Source organism: Lepidochelys kempii, chromosome 13 (assembly GCF_965140285.1).
Source record: "Lepidochelys kempii isolate rLepKem1 chromosome 13, rLepKem1.hap1, whole genome shotgun sequence".
Classification (NCBI taxonomy): domain Eukaryota; kingdom Metazoa; phylum Chordata; order Testudines; family Cheloniidae; genus Lepidochelys; species Lepidochelys kempii.
The window spans coordinates 8,776,277-8,800,573 of record NC_136392.1 but is presented as its reverse complement, the minus strand read 5'-3'; the positions used below and the strand labels follow the sequence as shown (position 1 = coordinate 8,800,573).

The window sequence follows — 24,297 nt, the reverse complement described above, 5'->3', positions numbered from 1 at the left end:
CACTGTCCACCTCACAATTACAAAGGAAAGGTCTTCACCTTAGTCTGCAAGGGTCAATCATACAGGTGAACCATGGAAATTGTTGATGGGAAGGACTGGAATATCAGTCCTGCATCTTTGACTGAAAGTCTTGTTTTGTGCTCACAAAAGTGTACCTTTATAATGTAATCCCCCTCTTAATTGCAGCTATAGCACAGGATGGTAGATAGACTGATGCTTTTAGTATTTAAAACTTTAAATAACATAGGAAGTTCCCTTCAGACAGCCTGCAAAGATCATGGCACATAGGCGTTACCATATGAGGCTGAAGGTGTTGGAGTTGTTTAAGAGCCCTTAACTTGGGCCTAAAGCTCATTATAACGATCTATCTTATAACACAGTGATCAGTTAGTGGAGTGAGAACATCTCTGAGCGTAAGATGCAATTTTCAAGTGTTTCAATGGAGGGGGAGTAGTTTCTGATCATAAACATATTGAATATCTGTTAATGCCTAGTGAAAAATGACCCACATTACTCACATGATCAATCATAGCTGTAGCATAAGTCCCCATCAATAAATGGGTGAGTTGTGGAACAGCCAACCTACTACTGATGGGTTTTCTTTGTTTTACATGCACGGACCCACACACTCACTCCCCCAACCCACCCATTGGTGCTTCCAACATACACAAGTTGGGTTTTAACCATTGACACATTCAGTCCATAAATGCAGTTGAAGTTGACAGAGTCTTACCCTAATTAGATCATACTAACCTACCTGGATCAGCGTAACAACTCAAACTACGCTATAAAATACACACTGAGCACTAAGGGTGATATGCCAAACCCTTGGAAAAAACTTTGTTCGTTCTGATGACTAGTTACTCATTAATACCAACTGACATCTACTGGAAAGGATCTGAGCCACTCCAAGGTACTTTATATATTGTGTAATTATTCTAGTAAGATATTCTATTTAAAAATTATGAGCTCTGTATACTAATATTGACATTGATTGACATCATGAAGTCAGACTTTGCACTTCAAATCTGATTACCTGTATCTTAAAGTGCTCTGTATAAATAAGTACTATGAAACACACTCAAGTGATTTGGCCAGGGTTGCACACTGAGATAGCAAAAGAACTGAAAACAGAATGGGGGGGGTCTCCTGCCTCAGTCCTCTATTTTGACTATTAGACTATACAGCTTCTCACTGATTGAGACATGTTGCGCCTGTGATGTGTGTACTGGTTTATGGAATTCTTTAGAAGCTATATTATACTAAATGGAATGGGTGCCAACTAAGAATTCCTGATAACCTAGCCGGAATTTACTGCTACATATTCATGTGAAAAGAAAAGGAGGACTTGTGGCACCTTAGAGATTAACCAATTTATTTGAGCATAAGCTTTTGTGAGCTACAGTTCACTTCATCGGATGCAAGATGCCTTTTCTTTTTGTGAATACAGACCAACACGGCTGCTACTCTGAAAAATATTCATGTGAAGAAGTTCAGCACATCAATCCAGGTAACAACATTCTCTTAAACTGGGCTAGTATAACTATTTCACAATTTACAGCAAAACAAATACTTCAATAAGTACAAAGAGGAAAACTCACTAGTTGCAGGCAGCACAGAAGTGGGTTTTAGTCATTTAAAAAACTGTCATAGAATTAAGGTCTCCTGTTTTCAAAATAAATGTTTGCTTTACTTCAGCATGTTTGTGCTATAAAAGCCTCTGTATTTTACCTAGCAACAAAAGACTATGACTGTATGAGAATATTCTGTCCTATTGATTTCAGTGTCCCAGTTTTTTTATGCTGTTCAGCTGTTACAGAATTAGGGATCTACTTTTGCAGAAATACTTCTTTTCCACCACCTTTATTCTTAACACTTTGTTCACGTCTTCATGTAAGAGAGAGAGGATCTAGTAACAAATTTAGGTGTGCTATGCCAAGCAAGAGGGACATAAAGCTCCTGTTGAAGATGATGCAGCTGTACATCAATATGCCCACACGTTGGCCAACCTGAAAATCCACATGCTGATTTTTTCTGCACATGAGTCAAGTGGCATAGTCTCTGTACAAATAAGTGTACGGTGCGTCCAGATCAGTTCCATACAAACACCAAGAATATTGTTATACATATATTAGAAATAAAACCCTATACTGAAAAAAGAAAAGGAGTACTTGTAGCACCTTAGAGACTAACCAATTTATTTGAGCATAAGCTTTCGTGAGCTACAGTGCAGCTACAGAGCTCAAGTGAGCTGTAGCTCACGAAAGCTTATGCTCAAATAAATTGGTTAGTCTCTAAGGTGCCACAAGTACTCCTTTTCTTTTTGCAAATACAGACTAACAAGGCTGTTACTCTGAACCCTATACTGATACACAGAAGGAAGAATTAGAGGAAAAGAGTTATTTTACTTTCAATTTAGGAATAAATGCACACACTACAGATATGCCCATCAAGATCAAACAAGCAACTGTTTAATTATAAAGATATAATGCCTCTGGAGGCTCTCTCATGACCTTCAACCACATGAGCAGAGCTTGATTGGATAGCAAAATCAAATCTTTAATGGTGGTTGGGTTTCTTGTTTCTCTGTACCAGCTTATGTAAATTCAATTGAGTGTCGAATTTTTGTTTTACAATGTCTTTTGGCTAGTCTTTTTTTTTTTCTACCCCCTTTAAAAGTAATTTGATTAAATTATCGCTCTTAACAATAAGGGATTAATAAATAGAAATGGTTAGAGCTATATATGATCCAGGCAAGTGTGGTGAAAGCTTCTCTACGCACTGTCCTAGGTCAGACAGATTTTCCAGTCTTGCCATATTTTATGATATGACAAATCATTCCTAATCATTGAGGTGCTAAATTTTTATCTGTGAAATAAACAGCATATGAACATACAGAAGATTCCTGGAAGTGAACTATGCAATCCCTTTCTATTGTAATCTTACCCCACCCACTCAATCCCCATTTGCCATTTAGAGACAACATTTATCTTGACACTTGCCTACTTTACTAGCTATAGAACCACTAACCCTGGGGTTCTCAAACGGGGGGTCGGGGCCTCACAGGGGGTCGTGAGGTTATTACATGGGGGGTCATGAGCTGTCAGCCTCCACCCCAAACCTCGCTTTGCCTCCAACATTTATAATGGTGTTAAATATATTTAAAAGTGTTTTTAATTTATAAGGGGGGGGTCACACTTAGAGGCTTGCTATGTGAAAGGGGTCACCAGAAGAAAAGTTTGAGAACCACTGCCTTAACCCTTAGATTGCAACTGAATGTGTCAGGTACAACAGATATAGCATAATGCTATGATGTAGCAAGTACATCATAATCATTCATGCACACCAGTAGAGCATACATACCAGTGACAGAAGGTTCAGTGGAACTCCAGCAATGGCATTAAAAGAACCATCCTCCATATACATTAAGGCTATTTAGATGCAGTGATATAAGATGTGATGTGGTTTAACAGAACAACCTAACTGTTTTTCTTGAAAGTATGGGAAGAACCTTTTTCTTCAGAAAACTCAAATTCTCTAACAAAGGCCTCTTGACTAATTGAGAAACAAATAAAGCATGGAGGCTGTAACTATCTGCTGGAAAGAGTCCTTCTGACAATTTAGGGAAGATTTTTCAAAGGCAAAAAGGGCAGCTAGGCACCCAACTCCCCTTTACTTGTTAGGGGACATATTCAATCCATTTTACTTTGTCATATGCTTGCTCTTCAAACGGAAAATATCATGGCAGGCAATTCATTTAGAGAGCAGTCCTTTATCATGTTGTTCCTAAAGGCCTTCAGGGATTTATAGTTCACACAAATGTCTGGGGGTCTTCTCTTTTCTAACAGCTCTTAATTTAACTCCTCACTCTACTCTCTTATTGCTTGCCAAGGGAGGAGGTATCAAGATCTGGAGTCATCTGCAAGGGAGGGGCCCGGGAATATTACTGATAGAAGCAGAGTGCCAGCTTGAGAAGATTCCAAGGATTCCAACTACACATTCAAACTGCCATTAGGTTTTTTGTTTGTTTCAGAAGTCTCAACAATTCCGGAATGTAGGCTACTAGAAATGTGCAACATTCTATCTGTGCCATTGAAGATTTGAGTTTTATAGTGTACTTGAAAGTCCTCTATCCACCATTAATTTCTTAAGTCAAGATGTTTCATGGAAGTGATTAGAGTATTATCCAGGTAAGTATGCCAGGATTTTATAGTCCTCAAGCTCACCAAAACTGATTTCAACAATTTCAGATATTGGTGGTTATGACAAGTTACAGTATTAGACAAACTGAAAATAATTTGCCTCTGAACTAATTCATATAATTTCTGGTAACTTTAAAGTAATCAGTCTTGCCAAACTGTGATCCTTTAACCATGTTGTCTTGACTGATAAAGTCTTACAAGAAGTGAATTCACTCACCCATATGCAACTGGGTCTCACTTTATTATTGGAGGGAGTCATCCAATTTGCACTCTTTATTATAAGGGCCAAAAAGGGATCCCTATTTTCTGTTAGAATAACATTTAATCATTATGGTTACCTTGCTGGAAGTCTGAGTGTCAAGAAAATGACTGACAGCAAAAAAAGTGAACTCTAGCTGGAATGTGGTCACTTTTTATTACAAAGTGGTCAGTCCACAACAGAAATCCCACTCCACCCCACCCCCAAGCAGAGTATTTACACCAAAAAGGAAAACAGCTAGAGATTCCATGAAGTCCACTAAGGATTTCACTATTGCTCAGTTATGAGCAACAGTGTGAAACCCTAGGATAGATATATTCCCATTACTTTTGTGCTAAAGAGCGTCAGCATATTAGAAAACGTGTCTCCAAATACTCACACAAACTGGAACTTCCTACATGACGCCATACCAATTAAAACTATCAAAGTGGTTCAGTGCAGAAATTCAGTAATTTCCCCTTCCTATGCCCTGCACCTCCCAGAATGTGTAATACAGAAATGTGGGAGTTGTCAGGCTAAAATGCTGGAAAAACAAAGTTACTACCTAAAACTGATAACTTTAATGATGCCATCAACTTGCTATTGGTAGACATCCAAACTTTGATGCACCCAGATAGAAAGGTTTAATTGGTGCCTGATGACATCGAGGCACCATCTTAAGCAACCTTAAGCATGCAGTTGTGTACAGCTTCTGCATGTCCCCTCCCCCAGCCTCTTCTGTGGTTCTACTCATGCTCACTGCCACAGAAAAAAAGTTCTCAGGACAGAATGATACAATTCCTTACCCAGCTCAATCTTAACCTTTCTACATTTCTTCCCTAAAAAGGGCAGAATATGTCCTTAAAATTTAAACTTTCAATAATTGACAAGACACTTGAACTTTGTCTATAGATGCATAGGTACAACAGAGAGGGAATTAGGGAAGTATTATCCCCATTTTACAGATGGGGAACTGGGATACAGAGGGTATGTTTACGCAGCTGCTGGGAGCAAGTCTCACAGCCCAGGTGGACAGACTGGTGCTGGTGGGGCTCAGAGCAGTGTACAAAAATAGCTGCGGAGGCATTTGCTTTGATGTTTGGGCTCAGAAGTCCATGCTCCCTCCCCTAGGCTTCAGTGCCCAAACATCCATATTGCTATTTTTAAGCCTGTTATAGTAAGTCTGTCAACCCAGGCTGCAGTTCCCAGCAGCCACGTAGACATACCCAGAAAAGCTAAGCGGCACAAGGTCACACAGGAAGTCTGTGATAGAGCACAAATTCAAGGTAGGTTTCCCAAGTCCTAGGCTAGTACCTAAACCACTGGACCAATCTCCCCCTCTAGAAAAGCTTGGACTCAACATGCATGCCTACCTCTCCGCGACAGTGACTGATTTTGCCAGTTCTAGATCAGGGTCATCCTTTTATTCCATTTGCTTGCTACCATACTATTCCATTTCCTCCCACATATCTCCCAACCGAAAAAAAAAGGAGGAGGAAAATTAGGAAACACTGAAGGTAAAGAGTTGACTTGCTTTTCCTAGGTCAGCATCTAAGAACAGGTATAGCTTCATAACTGACACAGCATCAACAATAGTTGCTGTAGATGAATACATTCATTCAGCAGAACCTGATATTTTATTATTTGTATTACAGTAGCATCTAGGAGCCTTAATCAAGATTAGGACACTTACGGAGGCATTGCACAAACATAAAATAAGAGACATTCTCTGTCCTTAAGATCTTATAATTAAATTGAGCAATAGGTGGCAGTGTATGCAGGACTGAGTCTCGTACCTGAAAATACACATTATGGCTTACTGTTGAAAGGTTCTGATGGGTATCTAATGGCCCAAAGAGCTTTTGTCAAAGCTTTCAGCATGTCTACAATGCTTAGGTCAAAATCCAGACTCCATTAGTTTTTTGAGCTGGAAGAACTGGCAGATTGTGTGAGCAGGCCTTTCACCCTTTATTAGACAGTGACAGAGATGGTTAAATCATCAATCTGCTATGTTCAAGACCCAAACTATAAGCCTAGCAAAAGGTTTTATCAAGCACTATGGGCCACTACAGAATCTTTCATGGCAGCACCAGACTGATTTCAGTGACCTTAAGAAGAGAAGTGGATGCAAGAGGTATTGAACCATATAGCTAAGGTAAAGAGTGTAGTGTGTATCACTTTACTCAATTCTAGAAGATGAAAGCAAGGGGGAGAGAACGGTATTTGCTGATTTTCTATGCAGATTGTATCTAATAATTTTATAAATTTGGAACCCCAAAAGTCAATGGCAACATTATACCAATTTTCTTGAGACTCTGCCTTTTTTTCCTGCCTTCTCTTTATAAATGTGATTATGACATGAAATTGATTAAAATAATAGTGTCATAGCTCCTTCACAGAGCTGGCTCACGCAATGAAAACATCATAGTGTAAGAGGGCTTTTAAACAGGTGTTTTTCTGAACTTTGCAACAGTCTAAAATGTTTGTGGACTTAACCTATAGTAGTTGGAATAATTTTCTTAAAAAAAAAAAAGCAAAAAAACGAACAACTCATACTTTCAGGCTGGCCGAATCTGACTGTTGGAGAATAATCAGTGGGCCAACTTGCAGAGTAAGGTGCTATTCATTGTGAGTAACAGTTGCTGAATCTGGCCCCAAGTAAATTATAACAAAACAGGTCAGACTTAGAACACTCTAAGCCGATCTCTACTGAAGTTTGCATATTTAGGCATACATGTCTCCTTCACCCCATCTTTCTAAGAGATCATCTCCTTTTCTGATGGAGTTTGAGGATCTTCCTATGTTTCCTTCCCCCATTTTTCATGCTTTAGCACACCTACGCTTTCAAAACTCCAGAAGGAAGGACTGACCGAAATATAGAATAAAATACAATAGGCAGCAAAAGAAGAAACTAGCGTAAGTTTAAAAAGGAGTCAAATATTTTACCCCTCAAAATACATAATGGGGTACAAACGCCAATTCAAAGGAGATGATGCACCCAGGTGGACATTTAGATTCTTATGTTCTAAATTGTCCCTTTATAGTAGTGCTTTTCTTCATGAGGCTGCTCATGATATCCCTTTCATTATTGCAGAGACACAACAATACCTGCACTAACTATTAGTTAATTTTTCAGAGAGGACAGCCAACCCATGTGTTTGTGTAAACAGTCTATGTATGTATTACCAGATAGGAGGTAATTTGCATACAACACTATTTTAAAAAGAATACTAATGGAGGTAGCAATAAAGAATGTGTACGTATATCCCTCAGTCTTCTGTCAGAAAGTCAAGTTGGTTTTGAGACTATAAAACTTGTTTCCCTTAATTATTGTCCACAGAGCAAAACAGACATCCAGTTCTCCTGCAATAATCAGTTCAGTGAACCAATAAGTTTATTGTTCCTTTAGTATTCCTTGAACTGAATATTCAGCAAGTGAAGTACAATTTTACTACTTGGTAGCCTGGCACAGCTGAAGTACGAACGCACAGTACCCAAAGAACAATAAAGTTATAAATCAGAAGTTAATGTCAAGTCTACCATGGCATCGTACTGCAACATGAGAATATAAAATAGTCTTAATACTACAGAACACTTACATACAATTAAAATTCATTAGTAAAACAGAGTTTGGTAAGCAGAGCGAGGCTTCCAAGACCAGTGTCTTAAGTTTTCAAAACATGTAAAAGACGAAGTAAACAAAGGGGATTTTAAGCTTAGTTTGAATTACTTATTGTATTATATAGTGACTGAATTACCTGTGACAGCGTCACACCCCTCCTAGGTAACTTCAAATAACTTTCTAGAAAACCATTTTGCTTATATCACTGGGAAGACTGGCATAAAAACAAAACTTCTTGAATTCATCTACTCTTGCTACTTATCCCCTATCTGTTCAGCCTAACACAACAACTCTGGAAGGACCACTTTAAAGGGTTAGAGAATAAATCTCTCTCCATTCTTGGCCTCCCTCTGAGCTTCCCAACAATTATGCTAAATTGTGATGTGGACCACAAGTCCACTAGAAACTGAAGTCACTATATACCACCATCAACTTTGGAATGTTAGTTCCACAAAAACCTTGACAGGCTACATCAACCTCCCTTCATCATTACTTTTCTTCTGATAATACAGAGATTGTCAGTGTTTCTGAGCAGGTAAACATAAGTTGTATAGAATCAAAAATTCACCCGCTTCCTGAGGTTTGGCTATATTAAAGAAATTAATAAAGTTCATCTCAAGGCTTCTTCCTATGCTCTATTTCTTCTGAGGTTTCTATCTCAGGATTACTCAACCTGCATCATATCTTCTCTTTTTGTAGAGCCACACCCACCTCTATTTTACCTGGGTGGAGTAATTCAATGAGACAATAGAATCAATGTAACCTTTTGACTGTAAACATCAGCAAGGAACACTACCTACATCAGTGACTTTAATGGGTTCATAGAATATCAGGGTTGGAAGGGACCTCAGGAGGTCATCTAGTCCAACCCCCTGCTCAAAGCAGGACCAGTCCCTAATTTTTGCCCCAGATCCCTAAATGGCCCCCTCAAGGATTGAACTCACAATCCCAGGTTTAGCAGGCCAATGCTCAAACCACTGAGCTATCCCTCCCCTCCATCCTATTACAGGATTGTTCTAGCCTGATCAGTGATTCTATACATCATCATTATGGGGTTCCAATTCACTGTTTCTCACTGATTTTTCCTTTCAGTTTACAAAAAAAAAAAAAGATTTTTTGTCTAACTCACATTACCACCCTGGGCGCCAAAGCCAAATTGGGTTCTTTCTAGATCATGCATCATCAGTAATTACGATTATTCAGGTCAATTAATGCTCTCAGTTACACCTGTGCAAAAGTGTCTTCCTATGATGCTTCAGTGACAACTGTGAATCCAAATTAGCTTTCAGTAGGTTGGCGCAGGTAGTATTACGGGCATAGTAAATTACTGATGATGATTATGAGTGAGATGGAAAGAACCCAGGATACATCTGTGTGGGTGGCAATTAGGGGGAAAAAACCCCTCCTTTTACTTGTAAACTAAGGAAATTTGATATGGAAAGCAGTGAAAAAATATGAATACTAAATCTCATATGTTATTAGAGCCACTTTTCAGGGCAGAACTGCACTTTAATGGTCATTAACCACAAGACCCTTGTCCAGCTGTAAGAGTAAAGCGAGGTATTAACAAGTGCAATAATACAAAACACTTTGAAGTAGTAAAGGTCACAACTTACAAATGCACATGCAAACTATAAGGTACCACTACAACAGCCACAGCTGACAATTCAGAAAAACAGTGCAGGGATACAATTCTAATCAGAGACTGATCTAGAGTAGTTTGGCTTCTGAAAGGTAAGAATTAAATAAAATAAACAATCTGCCTCCTGAAACTTCACTAAAACCCTCCTGTTATTACGGTTTTTGTGTTGGGGAGCTACTGCTATTCCCAGCACCTTGTAACAGAGAAACAATTTGAATCCACGTCCCATTTAGAGATAAGCTGCATTTTTTTAGTAAGTATAAAATACCAAAAAAACCCAACACCCGGGCAGAAAAACAGTGAGAATTTATTGACATCCTCAAAGGTGTTTTTGAAACTTACCTTTTACAACACATCCAAGACCTACTGCAGAGAAAAGTCAAGCTATAGATCTTGCAGCAGGTGTTATGCGTGGAAAGAATGAGCATGCCACCTCGTTCCGCATAAGATGGTCTGCTCCCCCCTTGAATAGAAAGGAAGAGAATCTACTAGTGACTTGCAGGTGAGGTGAGAGAGATTAATATCTCTGGCTCCAGCACTGAGTCTAGTGTAGAGAATTAGTGCTATTCAGGTCTCTACACTGAAACATTTAACAAAAGAACTCTCTTTCCCTTATGTCCTCTCCTTACTCACACTTATTGTATATACTGCTTTCTTCTAACAAGAGGAATGGTGGCACAATCCTACTTCATCCTCTATTTAAAACTTGGTGCCAAGGAACTAGTGTTCAATGCAACTGTGACTGATCCTGCTCAAAAAATTGGTCTAATGTAGAAAGAGAAGTAGCCATATTGTTTTTAAGAGATCTTTGAAAGGTTTTTGAGTTTTCAGATAAAATTATAAGTTTTTCAGAATTTAGTATTTATATAGAATACTAAAGCTTTCTATTCTGTTGATGTTCCAGAGAGATTAATATATATGTGCTCACTAACATGTCTTTGACTTGTTCTGTAGGGAGTGAGTTTTCATTCTCCACTCCCCTCCCCTCCATTCCCTAGTCTCTATACTGAGGCTTCTTGAGAAGGTCACTAGTTAGCAGCAAATGCAGTGTTTAAATGGGTCTGAAAAGGGGTGAGGCATCCTATCATAATCAGGATGTAGCACTTTTGGTAAGACAGTGCATACCTCAGCAACCCACTTTGCTTTTTCATTTTTGCCAGCTCTGTGACCCCTTGTGACACACCATTCCCTCCCCACACACAGTTTAAATGCTGGTCCAGTGTGATGATGGGTTTGTAGTCTGGACACAATGAATTTGATTTAGAGCATTAGTTATCACTGTTACAAACTGTATATATCTTAACTAAAGAGTGGAGCTATTGGAAACTGGCTATAGGGCAAAGTTCATGGACTCCTGCCATCCCAGTTAATGCAGATCTTAACCTCAAACTTTATTTACAGACTAATCTTCTGAAGTATTGTATTTCCCACAGATGAGTTCATGGCCACCCCATCTCTATTTTATCATCTTGTAAATTCTCAGTATTCAACCTTAGGTACCATATCTTTCTCTCACTCTTGTCTCTTTTCTCACTTTCTGCCTGAAAGCTTCACGAAATCCTGCCTCCATTCTATCTTCTTTTAAGTCAGCAAAGCTGTGAGAGTAGAACAGATGTACTAAGGTTTCTGAATAGCAGCCGTGTTAGTCTGTATTCACAAAAAGAAAAGGAGTACTTGGGGCACCTTAGAGACTAACAAGTTTACTTGAGCATAAGCTTTCGTGAGCTACAGCTCACTGTACCAAGACTCACACCAGAAATGCTATGCAGCCTAAGATCATAAGAGCAAAGCAACACAAACTATGTAGCAAAACACACAACTGCAAGTTTTTCCACCTTGTACTCAGGTGCTTTAGGCCTAGACACAGCACTCCCCACTGTTCTTGAAAGGCTATCTCTGTATCCTAATTATTTCCAGCCTCAGGTTCTTTGTCTTCAGTTTGTATCACCATAACAGCAATGTTCAGCTGAGTCAGTCGTTTATATCCCATTCATTTTACCAATTAACCCACCTTCTTGAAAGGATCTCTTTTAAACTAACAGCCTCCAGTCCTGTGAACAATCATCATCCAAATATCCAAAATCGTTTAGTCAATCCTGCCTCACCTGATTCAGAACAACTTCAGCATAAAAGATGCTCATGCAGCTCAGGCTGCTATATTTTTGCCTGCCTTTAATAACAGGTATGGTTCAGTGTTTAGAGACTTTGGACTGAGCATCAGAATGCCTAGGTTCTGTTCTTGGCTTTGCTACTGAGTTGAAGGTGGGTATGTCACTCTGTACCTTATCTGCCCGTATGCAATATAAATATAAACACTTTAGAGAGGTGTGTTAGAATGAATTATTGTAAAGCACTGTGAGATCATCTGACAAAAGGTGTCATGTATGTCCAAAAAGTGTTGTTTTTGTTAAATAACGTAAATGTATGGTCCCTCCTTTCTCCATTCCATTAGGGGACCATAGTTAACTTGAAATCTCTACAGTTTCAAAGAACAAGTTATAAGTAGTTCTACTTTGAATGGTCTCTGTATATTCCTTTGCATAAGATGCACCAACAGTGCAGCCTGAACCAGTCTAGGATGTACCATTGGCATACCCTGTGAATGTGAAACGTCCATCACAAAACCCACCAGTTTCAGGTGAGAAACCTCCATTTTCAGACATTATTATTTAATATCTATAGCACCATAGCGTGTAAAGGCCACATTTGGAATTGGGACTCCATTGTGCTAGGTACTGTACAAATACAAAGTCAGAAAAGATCACTGTATCAAAAATCAAGTCCCTCTGCCAATGTTTGTAGTTGTACAAACACATTTTCTATTTTAATAAAAGCTTTTTCTCTCACCTCCTTGATGTGTGAAAGACTCCTATACACTGGCACCAAAACCACAAATTAAACAAACTAGAAAATAAATATTTTCTCTCTAATCTCTGGGTTTATTTGTAATAATAGTCGGTTTAAAAAAATAAATTGACTGTGTCCCAAAATTCCCTGACCATGTTTTCATCATTTCCATCTCTCCTCAACATAAACTATCTTGTGGGGCAGCTGCTGTCCTATTTATAGATAATCACTCTTAGACAAGATTCCACCATCTTCATAGCTATCTAAATTTATCTTATCTTTAAGGTAGGTATTAAACTTATCACTGTTATCTCACTGCTTTACAAGCAAACTAGTCTAGAACCAGTAGTTCTTTGCTGATTGGTTCTCTCAATCCCCTCTGCCCTATGAAAGAGAGGGATAGTTTCATAGTCCTTTGAGGGGTTTTTTTTTAAAAAAAGTTGTGGGAAAGCTATAGTGAAAAATTGGGTTCTTATTAGCGCAAATCTCTTATTTGCTCCTATTGTCAGGAACCTGAAATTTGACTCACCCTGAATTCATAAATAAAATCAAGCTGGACAATGAAAATGCACACAGTAAGACTTCAGTAAGCTTAGCAAAACCAGCCTCTTCTGGGCCCAGTTTTGCACTGAAAAAAATTGCTAGCATGTTACATAAACTGTGGCTGTACAAATAAAATGACGAAGGTGTTGGGGCTATTTAAGGTTAGCTAATGTACCCAGTTTGGCAGTTTTTGTTTACCAAGTTTTCTTAGTATGTCATGTATGGATAGTAATCTGGTTTAATGCTCCTATTTTTTTAATTATTTTTTTGAGCTGGGTTAGGGTTTGTACAATTACAAATTGTACCTGCTGTAGATTTGTTTTTCTTGAGAGGTGCTCAGATACTACAATGATGAGCACAGTACAAGAACCTAATAGAATTTTGGAATCCTATACTACTGTTCTAGAGGTAAAATGTAATCCCCGCCCCCAGTCGAAGACCTACTGCCCGGTGACTGTACCTATGACTTCATTTACTGTGTTATCAGCCTATATGAAATAAAAGTTTTCACCTTCCTAAATACATTATTATTCCGAGTGGTTTGAGTACTCAGATATGACCCTGGCTCTGACACTGTGATAGCCTCTGTGGTGTGAGGCTTTTCTTTTCCTTTTTTCCATTTCTTTATTTACTTTTCTATTTCCTTCCTTTAATCTCCTTCTTCCAGTGTTGTCTTCTCCCTCCACTTTCTTTCTTCCATATTACTACTATTCTCTCTGTATATCTACATTTTATTTATTCCATCTTTGCCCCCTGCATTTCTTTTTTTGAAAAAAAAAGATCCTCAGTTTTATACAGACTGACAGAGCATATTTTTTCTTCTCATGTTTCCTATCTCTTTTCATTCCCCTTCACTTCTCTCCCTCACTCCTATACTTTGTTATCCATTCCCTACTCCATAGCTAACTATTGAACATTGTTTCTCCATCCTTGCTCTCCTTCCCTCCTGGCACGTTCATTTCTTTCAACCCATTACTCAATTCCCCCACTTTTCTACTTCTTAGGCTCACACATCTCTTTACTCCTTTATATGTTATCTGTCCCCTTTTCCCCTCACCCACTCTAGAGAAAGTTCTTCCTCTCACTTTCAACTGCCCCTTCCTACCCCCCCTTGAACCACCAGCCTTTCCTGGGCCATTTCTACAATTACTCCCAGCCACCTCCCAATAACTATGTAGCAGCCCTGAGGAAATTAGGGCCTCCTTTCTCTCACCCCCATACTGCAGCAGTGGAAAGAGACTGGCTCTATGATATATGGCCTTCCTCTCTCTTCCAACTGCCACAACTGTCCCTCTATTGCTACTTCTCCACTGTATAAGACCTAGGTATTATTATTATATACTACTAACCCCACATGTGACCTTCCAGTTATATCAGCTGCCACAGCTGTCCTGCCAAACTGCCTGTAACTGTTACCAGTTGCCACAGATTTCCCTCCAATTGCCACAGATTTCCCTTCAGCGTCTGCTATCACCAGCTTCCATGGTCACCAGTTGCCATATGTTTTCCTCCAACTGTCTTCAGGTTCCACAAGTATCTCTCCAGCAGACAGTCAACAGCTGCCCGCACTTGTGTTCCTTCAGCTGGCACTGTTAGAGATCGTTTTCCAATTGACGTTCTGTCAGCAATTCCCATGTCCAAACAACTCACACTGCCACAGCCTTCCTCCTAAATGCCACTGTCATCAACTACCGTATGTCCCTCCAACTGCCACTGGTTGCTTCCAACTGCCACTAACACCAGTGGCCGTAGGTGTCCTACATACTTCCACTGTCACCAGCTGCCACCGGTTTCACTCCAACTGCCATTAACGTCATCCGCTACCACACGTGTCCCTTCAACTGACGCTGTTATCAACTACTGTTAGGGACCCACGCAGTCACCAGCTTCCACTTCCTGTCACCAAATGCCACAGAAGTCCTTTCAACTCTGCCACCAATTGCCACTTATATCCAACTTCCACTGTCTCTAACTGCTTCTGTCATCAACTTCTACTGGTTGTTTTCCTACTGTCCCAAATGCCAGCCTGTCAAACTCACATCTGCCACAACTGTCCCTCCACTGTCATCAAATGCCACTATCATGGGTTTCCCTGCAACTCCTCTTAACAGACACAAACTTCCACACAGATATATTCCGTCAACACACGCTGAGAGGTTTCAGAGTAGCAGCCGTGTTAGTCTGTATTCACAAAAAGAAAAGGAGTACTAGTGGCACCTTAGAGACTAACAAATTTATTTGAGCATAAGCTTTCGTGAGCTACAGCATCCGATGAAGTGAGCTGTAGCTCACGAAAGCTTATGCGCAAATAAATTGATTAGTCTCTAAGGTGCCACTAGTACTCCTTTTCTTTTTACGCACTGAGAGGGAGCTTTATCCAATCTTCTGACACTTAAGGGGCCAATGGCTACACTATAGATCCCCCTGAGCAACATAACTTATGCCGTCTTAAGTGCTGGGGGAGAGCTCTCTCCTGTCGGCTTAAAGCGGCTACACTAGAGAGTTTACAGCTGAGCCAGTGCAGCTGCGCTGCTGTAAGCTCTCTAAGGTAGCCATAGCCTTAACTAAGCCTACAGGGGCATTACAAGTGAAAGCTGTCATATTTCTTTTCACTGATCTTCTATGATATCTGTCTTTTGTCATCCAGAAGATGCAACCATGCATAATTTAGGGCCATGCTGTGCATGAGTTTATTATTGTGTATCTCCCTTCCTGTGTGAAGTTTATGCCACTGTGTTCCATTCCTTTTTACCTTAATTATTGCCCCCGCATGACAATTCCTGTTCTAACAGGGAATGGTGGTCTTTTCCTCTCTATTGCTTTAAAATAGGGAGTTTAAAACTACTGTGATCACTTTTTCTGGTACAGGATGGAACACTGGAATCACAAGTTTCCATGAAGTCTGGAATCACAATGGCAGAAGTCTTCTGGTGTGTGTCTGCATGTTCATGAGAAACAAAAGGAGGTGGATTGAAAATACTGGAGGCCCATAAGCCATCATCACACTTCTAAAAATATGTAAGATTGGAAATGAGGACTATTAGATCAACAGTATTGTGAAGATTTGGGGACACAGAGTGAAAGAGGAAATACTTGTTCTCCAGACTTGGCTACATTTTCTCCACTATCTCGTACAGAATAATTAGCCCTGATGCCTCTGAACTGACTTCATTATTAAATTTTCTTTATTTCTGCTTGCCTTATTTTTTGCAGTTTTAACTTTTCCACAGACCTCAGTTAGATGCACCTTAAACAGGCAGTTAAATGAATTTCCTCATGGAGGGAAGTTTCTAATTGGTAGCTTTCAGGGATATAGGTATTTAAAATCAGCCTTGTTGTGCTTCAGTATAGTTATATCTTCTATTTAGAGCCAGGTTATGGACATCTAATCAAAATGTCAATAGAAAGGTTATTAATACCAGAAAACAATGATCAAATTTAAAAGTAACTTTTATTTTCAAGTATGTTTTTTTTTAATTCACATTTCAGATTCAGGTTTTTTATTTTGTACATTTTAACATTTAATTACAGGGCTTCATTAGTGAAAAGGGTGTGTGTGTGGGTGTGTGTGTACATGCACACACATACATGTGTATTCCAGGGTCAGAAAAGAGATGTCTGTGCTTTTCATGCTATATCAACCATAAAGCACTATGGTAAAGGGGGAGAACTGCTCTCCAAGCCATGGAGCACAGCTCTGCAGTGCCTTGGGGAAAGGGAAGAAATCTGTGCATGCTATTTAATGTGATCCTACAGGTCCCCTCCTTGTTGTAGAGCTTGTGGAAGGCAGGGTCCCACATAGATCTTTCAGGGATCTGTGTACTCTATACTGTAGGTCACTCCATATTACAGGGCACTGGAGGGCACCACAGTCCCTGAGGGAAAGGTTCTTCCTGGTGGAGGGCTCTGGGGGAGGCCTCTGCTTACTGAGGCATTGAAGGTAGTATGGGAGTCACTACAGGGCCTTGGCTAGGGAGGTGAGGTCTATGCTCTCTTTGTTATAGAGCCCTGGGATCTCTGCTTACTGGAATCCTGAAGGACTAATCAAAGAGGTGCTCCAGGGCCTTGAGAAGTCTCGGTCTTCCCATCATGGCCCTGCAGCTCTCTGGGAGAGGCTTCAGTTTTGTCTCTACTGCAGAGCTCCCGGGGGCCTTGCTATGCTGTAGAACTGGAGGGGGACACTGTGGGGCCCTGGGTGGGAAGCGGAGTGGTCTGTACTCCCAGCAGCAGAGTGCACTGCTGGTATGGTAGGGGGGTCCAGCTACCTACAGTCCATGTTGCTATCTCTGGTGATCTGATAGCGTGTCTTGTGGCATCCTTAATGCAGCTTCTGGAGCGATGGCAAAAGATGAGAATTTAAATTTCCAGGAGGAAGTTTCTAGCCCTTGCGGTTGTAGAGACAAGCTGGAGGGCGTGACCCAAGGGTCACCAAAAAAGCTTAACCACCAGAAGGCAAACAAACAGAGCCCCAAACTTATCCTCTTAAGAATCTCACGAGCGGGGTGGGGGGGGCCTGACCAGCAACGGTTTTAACGCTTGTGGGGGACGGCTGGGTGGGTGGGCTTCTCACCCTGCGGTCCTGGAGCACGGGAGGAGCGCGGAGGGTCCCAAAGGGGGTGGGGGGGAGTACTCGCCTCTGGAGTGCATGCTGACAGTGGGATCCTGCACAGCCCTACGCTTTGCCCTGTGCCGGCACCGCAGCGGGGTCAGGCGCGGGGTCCCGGCACGCGCCCTCCGCCCCGCGGCGCACGTGGCACGCACAGCCGGCTGGATCACGTGACTGCCGTCTGACCCGGTTTCTCCCGTCCGGTCAGTGATGGAGAGAGGCGCATGCGCGATCTCGCACCAGACCCCCCCCCACCCCCAGTCTCCCTCCGCCCTATATAAGGCGCCGACGGCCGCGGCGGGGCTCCCGACTCCGCAGTGCGTGAGGGGGCGAGGCTGGGCGGGCAGCGCAGCTACCTGAGCGGCCTCACCCCCGCGTCTCGCCAGGGCCTATACCACTGAGCGGAGCCTCCTGCCGCTTTCTCCTCAGCCCCTAGCCAGGCCGCGCGGCTGGCCCCGGCGGAGCCATGAGCTCGGGCACCCCCTACATCGGGAGCAAGATCAGTCTCATTTCCAAGGCGCAGATCCGCTACGAGGGCATCCTCTACACCATCGACACCGAGAACTCCACCGTGGCGCTGGCCAAAGGTGAGGGCGGCCGGGCCAGGCATCCTCCGCACGGCGGGGGCGGCTTCTCCCCACGGAGCAGACCGCGGGGCCGGCCCTGGGAGGGACGGGGGAGTCGGGCCTAGGCGTCCGTCCGGCTGCGCGGGGGAGAACCGGGGGGCGGTGGGACCCCTGGTGCGGGATAGCGGAGGCGCCGAGAGTCGCCTCCCGCCTCGACGACGGCAGCGATGCGGGGGCGGCGGGGGGGCTGCGGAGTCGACGTGCCCGGGCTCATTTACGGGGAGACGGCTGAGCAGGGGCCGGGGAACCTGCCGTGGCTGGCTGGCCGCCCCCGGCCTCGGGGGCTGTGGGCCCCGGCAGCGCCTCCCTGCCGTGGCTCCGAGGCGGCTCCCTCCCGATGTTGCCTGGACCGCGGCTTCACTCCGTGTTCACTCCCTCTCCCGGGGTCTGGGAGGCTCTTTCAGCCCCCACCCGCCTGAACAATGAGCCTGGCGAGGGAGGTGTAAACAGGCAGCAGCTGGAGCCAAGCTGCTTTGCCGCGGTGGTCTGGCGAAAGCCCCAGGGACCCCGCCTCTTGTTTCAGTCTGGGGATGGCTGACTCGGACTCCAGCTCTGAAATACCAACCTGCCCAAGCTCAAGTGTGGGGGCCGAGTGAGGCGCAAAGCCTTAATTACAGCCGGGGCTGGTTCATTTCGCTGTGGCCCCTTTCGTGATTCAGCATTTGATTAATTACTTTGCAGTGTCAGAGCTACAGCGTGCAGCATAGTGAGCCTGGCCTGTAGTGCAAATGGTCCAATGCAAGAAAGTCAAATAGTCACAAGAGAGCTAACTGCTGGATATACTACACCTTACTTAGAGGCTGGTGGGAATATTACAAGGCCTTTTTTGGACACTTGTTTAATTTCTCAAGCATAGTGCAGCAATTCAGCTTTTTTGTGAAGAAAATATGTGAAAGAGCTGCTAGTATCTGAAGTTTCCCTGTTAGTCTTAAACAACCACACTTCCTTCTCTTAGAACAGAATTTTATGACTAAATTGTTGTAACAGTATAATTTCTATTACTTGGATGATAGCATTATTCTGCAATGTTTGGATTGGGTGAGTAACCGATCAGAGTGTTTGTGGAAATGGAAGAATCTTAAATTCTGTTAATTTTTTTAGTAAAATAAGGTACAAAACCTAAATCTTGATTCCTCATTTTAATACTTGTGATCAAGAATTGGACTACATTCAAACTGTATAATATTCTGGAATAGTAATCTCTTGTGCAGTGCCCTTAAATCCTGTGTATACTCTTCAGTCTGTTTACCTGGGTTTTTGACACTCCATGCTTTTCTGGTTCTCCTATCTTGCAGACTGCTTCTTCACTTACTCCTTATTTTGCTATTTGTCCTTGGGCATACTGATCTTGATTCTCTCCTAGACTTTCGCTGTCTCTTATTTTCATCTACCACCTACACAAGTGACTCTCAAACTTGCTTCTGACTAGAATCTTAAGTCTGTTTGCCATCTCATAAGTCTCTCAAACCAGATTTGTTCCATGATGCTTTTCTAACCATCACCTCCACTATCCTCCTTTTATTCCCAGCCTGCTATCTCAGTGTAAGCTTTTTCTTCCTTCGTCTCTGCCTTGTATCTTTAGTTTTGTTGCTTTCTCTCTCTTCGCATTTTACCCTCTCCTCATTTCCCTAATAGGGGAAAAGATTTTGTGCCCTTTGTCATGTCTAACTTTCCTTGCTATCACTTCTTCCTCTCCAGTCTGTTGAAAATATTACTTCTAAAATCATTGAACTCCTCCTGTCTCTCAAACTTTAATCCTTCCACTAGCAATGTCTTACTGCATCAGATTCAAGGACCTCATCTTACCATACTGGGAAGTATTCAGGGGATCCAGGCAGTCTTTCCTGGTCCACAGTTCCTATGTGCCGAATTGCAGATAAAGAAAATCTAATTTGGACATTTGAAACCTACTTAAAATGAGTTTTTTGAATTTCCGATATCGGACTAATTTCAAATAATGAGATGTAGCTGATCAGGATTTGCCTCCCCAAAAGCATGCATGTGTCTAACACTATGTACTTCATCACATGCTTTACAAAGCCTGAGTAACATATTGTATGTAAGGAAGCTAGGAGAAGAGAATGGAATTCATTTGGATGCCAACAAGGCTGTCTGTCAACTGGAACAGCAGGGCTATGGCTGCAGCTGCTTTTCCCTTTAAGCGCGGGTCCTAGCATCCATATATATATACACACACAAATGCAATTTCTTTACCTATGTCCTATCTACACTGCTGATTCAGAGCCTCCTTTGTAATGAGTGGGATGCAGCAGTCTCCTCTGTAGCCTTTGTTTTCCACCTAGCATTCACTACTTCAGTGCTTAAGTGGAGTGAGTGCCTTTCACAGGACCTCTACCAGAAGAATGTCTTCATATGTATTAAATTAGTGGGGGGAAAATACATGCTGTTTGCCTTAGAAGTCTATAAGTCTTAAAAGTATTTTGGATGTTGGTCACTTTTTAATTTGGTGCACTGCCTGCAGCATATTGGCATCTGTGTTGTAACTTAATTTCTTAACTGGGAAATTGGCAGATTCATATTCCATTGTTAAAATGCTACTTTATAAGTTTTTCAGATCACATTTTGCCTTTGAGCTGAGACTAAGATTTCTTAAACTACAGGATTTATGTCAAAAGTGTTTTCTGATGCCTGACCACAATAATAGTGCTGCAGTCATACTTAGACCCATGCCATTGTGACAGAAGTGTAGCTCATAAATAAGACATTGATTTGTTTGGAGAAGTAGAGAAGCATTTTGAACTCTTTACAGATTCTCTCAAATTGCAGATAACTAGCAAATGTAGCAATGTCAATTTAAAAGACTTGCAATAACAGACTTCTGTCCAATGTTCTAGGTGTCCTAACATCATTTTAGAGCAGTAAGATCTCAGCAGTACAGAAATCATGTTAGCAGGAACTAATCCAGACATCTATAGAAACTCTTTTGCGCCCCCTTATCGTTTTGGGATGTATCTCCTCAATTTTCTCTAAAACTGACATTTCTTTTGCAGTGTGTCTGGAAGGTCACCACATTCAGGCTATTTCAGACCAAGGGAGGAGCAAGTTAGAGTTTTGAGGCTATCGCAGCACACGCTGCAAGCTGCTACCTCTCTGAGGTGATCCAGCTTGGGTAGCCCCTGCTGACTGCACATATAATAGTATGGCATGGGGTGAGAGGCAGTCCCTCGGTTAGGCTGGTCTCAGACCCTTTCAGCTTTTAAACTTCAAAACACGTTAAACTCCACCTGGAGACTGATGGGAAGCCAGTGCAGATCTCAGAGCTCTTGTACCATATGCTCCCAGTGAGATGCCCCACTTAGTAAGCAAGCTGCTGTGTTCTGCACCAGCTACAGGCCCTGATAAGTATAGCCCCATGTAGAATGCACTGCAGTAGTCTGATCTGGAGGTAACAAATGCATGGAGAACAGTGGCAAAGTACAAATCTGAAAGGAAGGGTTGCAGCCTTCTAGTTAGCTGTAGATGGTAAGCTGCCTGGGTTACTGCGTTACTCAGAAAGATTGATGTTCCCTCTGGCTGCTTCCCCAGTCCATCATCACCTCTTATGTGCATTGAGCATCAGTCAGTTTACTCTCATCCATGCTCCAGTTTCAGCTAAACACCAGATTAAGTACAGAATCACGTGAGCAGAGTTGGACAAGACAGATGTACAGGTGAGTCTCATCAGTCTATTGAAAGTTCTGCTCCCTGTTCCAAATATGGCTCCATATACGCATTGGACAAGAAGGTGACAAATGACAACCTGCAGCACTCCTCACTGCTTCTGAGGAGGAGGAGCAGTTTCCTACAACTAGCTCTTGAGAGCCATCTGAGAAAGGAATAAAGCCACTGACAAGCAGCACTGTCTATTCTGCTAGGGTTAGCTGGTGAGAACAATTCAGGCTGTAATCGGCTGTATCAGAGGCAGCTGATCTAATGCCTGATGGGACACCTAGTCTTCATCCATCACAAGTCTTACTGTACCAGTCTAGAGCCCTGTTGATTGAGGGTTAAGGTGATAATTCATTATCTAGATGCCTTTATCTTCCCTTTTTTAGGAAAGGCTGTGGAGAGGTGATGCTGGTTGATAATTAGCTAGATTGTCAGCATCAAGCTGCAGTATTATCACCACTTTGTTTAGCATGGTTTCTGGCTTTTACATTTAGAAAAGGTGGATGACATACCTTACTTGTTAGTTTCTAAACATAAACAAGAGTTCAGTTATATGCTGGGATTAAGTTGAAAACACTTATGTTTGAGACTGTTTCTCTGGAAGTGGACAAGCAGTCAGTTTTTATAAGCTGTTAGATGGGATGAGATAAGAGGTCTCAGTTGCTCTTCCTGAGTATGAAAAATACAAAATCTCTAGCTTGTGCTAATCTTTTGAAGATCCGTTTTATGTAGCAAAATTTTGCTACATAACAAGTGTCCAAATTGCATGAATAGTGCATGAGAGAAGTATAAAGTAGAATCTTGCTATTCCGCCCTTTGGGTGGGGGGACATGTTCAAACTGAAGCTATGTCCACACTACAGACTAGAGGTGTGATTCCCTCCACGTATGTGCACATGCTTGCACTAACATTCACTGGGCTAGCGTGAGTATTAATAGCATAGCTGCAGTAGCTCTGGTAATGGCAGTGGACACCGCTGAGCTGTGCCAAATATGAACCTGCCTGGAACAGGTGGGGATATACTTGGCATGACTGAGCTGTGCATCCTCTTCCCATGCTACTGTGGCTACACTGCTATTTGTACTTGTGCCAGCTCACTGAGAACTAGCATGAGCATGTATACTCAATCAGGAGAATCGCACCTCTAGCTTATGGTGTTTGAAGTAGCTTAAAAGGCTTTTGCAGACTCAGCAGTGCTGGAACAGAGGAGCATTAATCAGTTACTAGTGTCCTAGCCCTGTTCCAAGGATGTGCCAGGTAATGTAGTACTCTGCATTGACCTGTAAGGAGAATATGATTGACGCTAGTCCTGCTCAAATACGAGCAACATCTTAGTCTGTGCTTCAAGAAACTGCAAATCTAGAAGTCCATTCAGTGCAACTTTGCAGTTTAGTGATAGCTCAGTGTTCACAAAATGAAGTTCAATTGTGTTTGAGTTCTTTGCTTAAGGTGTAAGGTAGGCAGTATATGTATTAATCATGAAACGAATGGCATTCCGCTCTGGGAGTGGAGAGAGGTGAATAATGTGCGTTAACTTGTGTTTTACCTGTAGCTACCACACTCTTTCTTGAAAAACTAAATTAAATATAAGGTCATGGTTTGAACTCTAAAGCTTTAAATGGAGTGGGACTAGAGCTAGGTGAAATCTTTTTATGGAAAACAATTTTGGATTGACCACAAATATTAATGAATTTGTGCTGAGTTCATCAAATAGTTTTGACCAAGTAATAAAAAAAATCTTTAAAAACCTCTATCTTGATGATGTCAACAAAATGTTTTGTTTCAGCTATACTTGACTTTTTTGTGGGGGAGGCATTTTGCCAAAAGCAAAGGAAAACTAGTGTCACAAAATACTTGTAGGAGTAGGAGGAGAGATTTTAATTTGTCTTCCACATCACAGGCCAGTACCCTTGCCACTGGTCTATGACAGATTCTGATATGAGGCTTTCTCAGTCTGTATCTGCAAAAAGAACAGCAGGACTTGTGGCACCTTAGAGACTAACACATTTATTTGAGCATAAGCTTTCGTGAGCTACGGCTCACATCGCATGCATGCCACGAAAGCTTATGCTGAAATAAATGTTAGTCTCTAAGGTGCCGCAAGTCCTCCTTTTCTTTTTGCGGATACAGACGAACAGGGCTGCTCCTCTGAAACCTGTCCGTCTCCTGTGTTGCAGCTGTTCACTCTCTCAATAAAGAAACTGGTCATTGGCGTAGGAACTAGAACTTGAATATCCCTCGTTCTAGGTGGGTGCATAAGCCACCAGACGAGAGTTGTCCTCGCTTTTTCCCTATCCCAGTG

At 42.0% G+C, this 24,297-nt stretch overlaps 1 protein-coding gene across 6 annotated transcripts in view; it reads left to right on the top strand.

The window, feature by feature from the left end:
* The first annotated feature begins 17,947 nt into the window (after positions 1-17,947).
* LSM14B (LSM family member 14B) overlaps positions 17,948-24,297 on the top strand; it is a 16,300-nt gene continuing 9,950 nt past the window's right edge. For 2 of the 6 annotated variants that reach the window (XM_073309163.2, XM_073309159.2), the window contains exon 1: positions 17,949-18,287. In XM_073309163.2, the coding sequence (XP_073165264.1) occupies positions 18,167-18,287 (121 nt within the window). In that variant the 5' untranslated portion in view covers positions 17,949-18,166. Of the gene's footprint in view, positions 18,288-24,297 lie in introns of all 6 variants that reach the window. The other 4 variants (XM_073309164.2, XM_073309162.2, XM_073309160.2 and 1 more) reach the window with 3 other exon arrangements.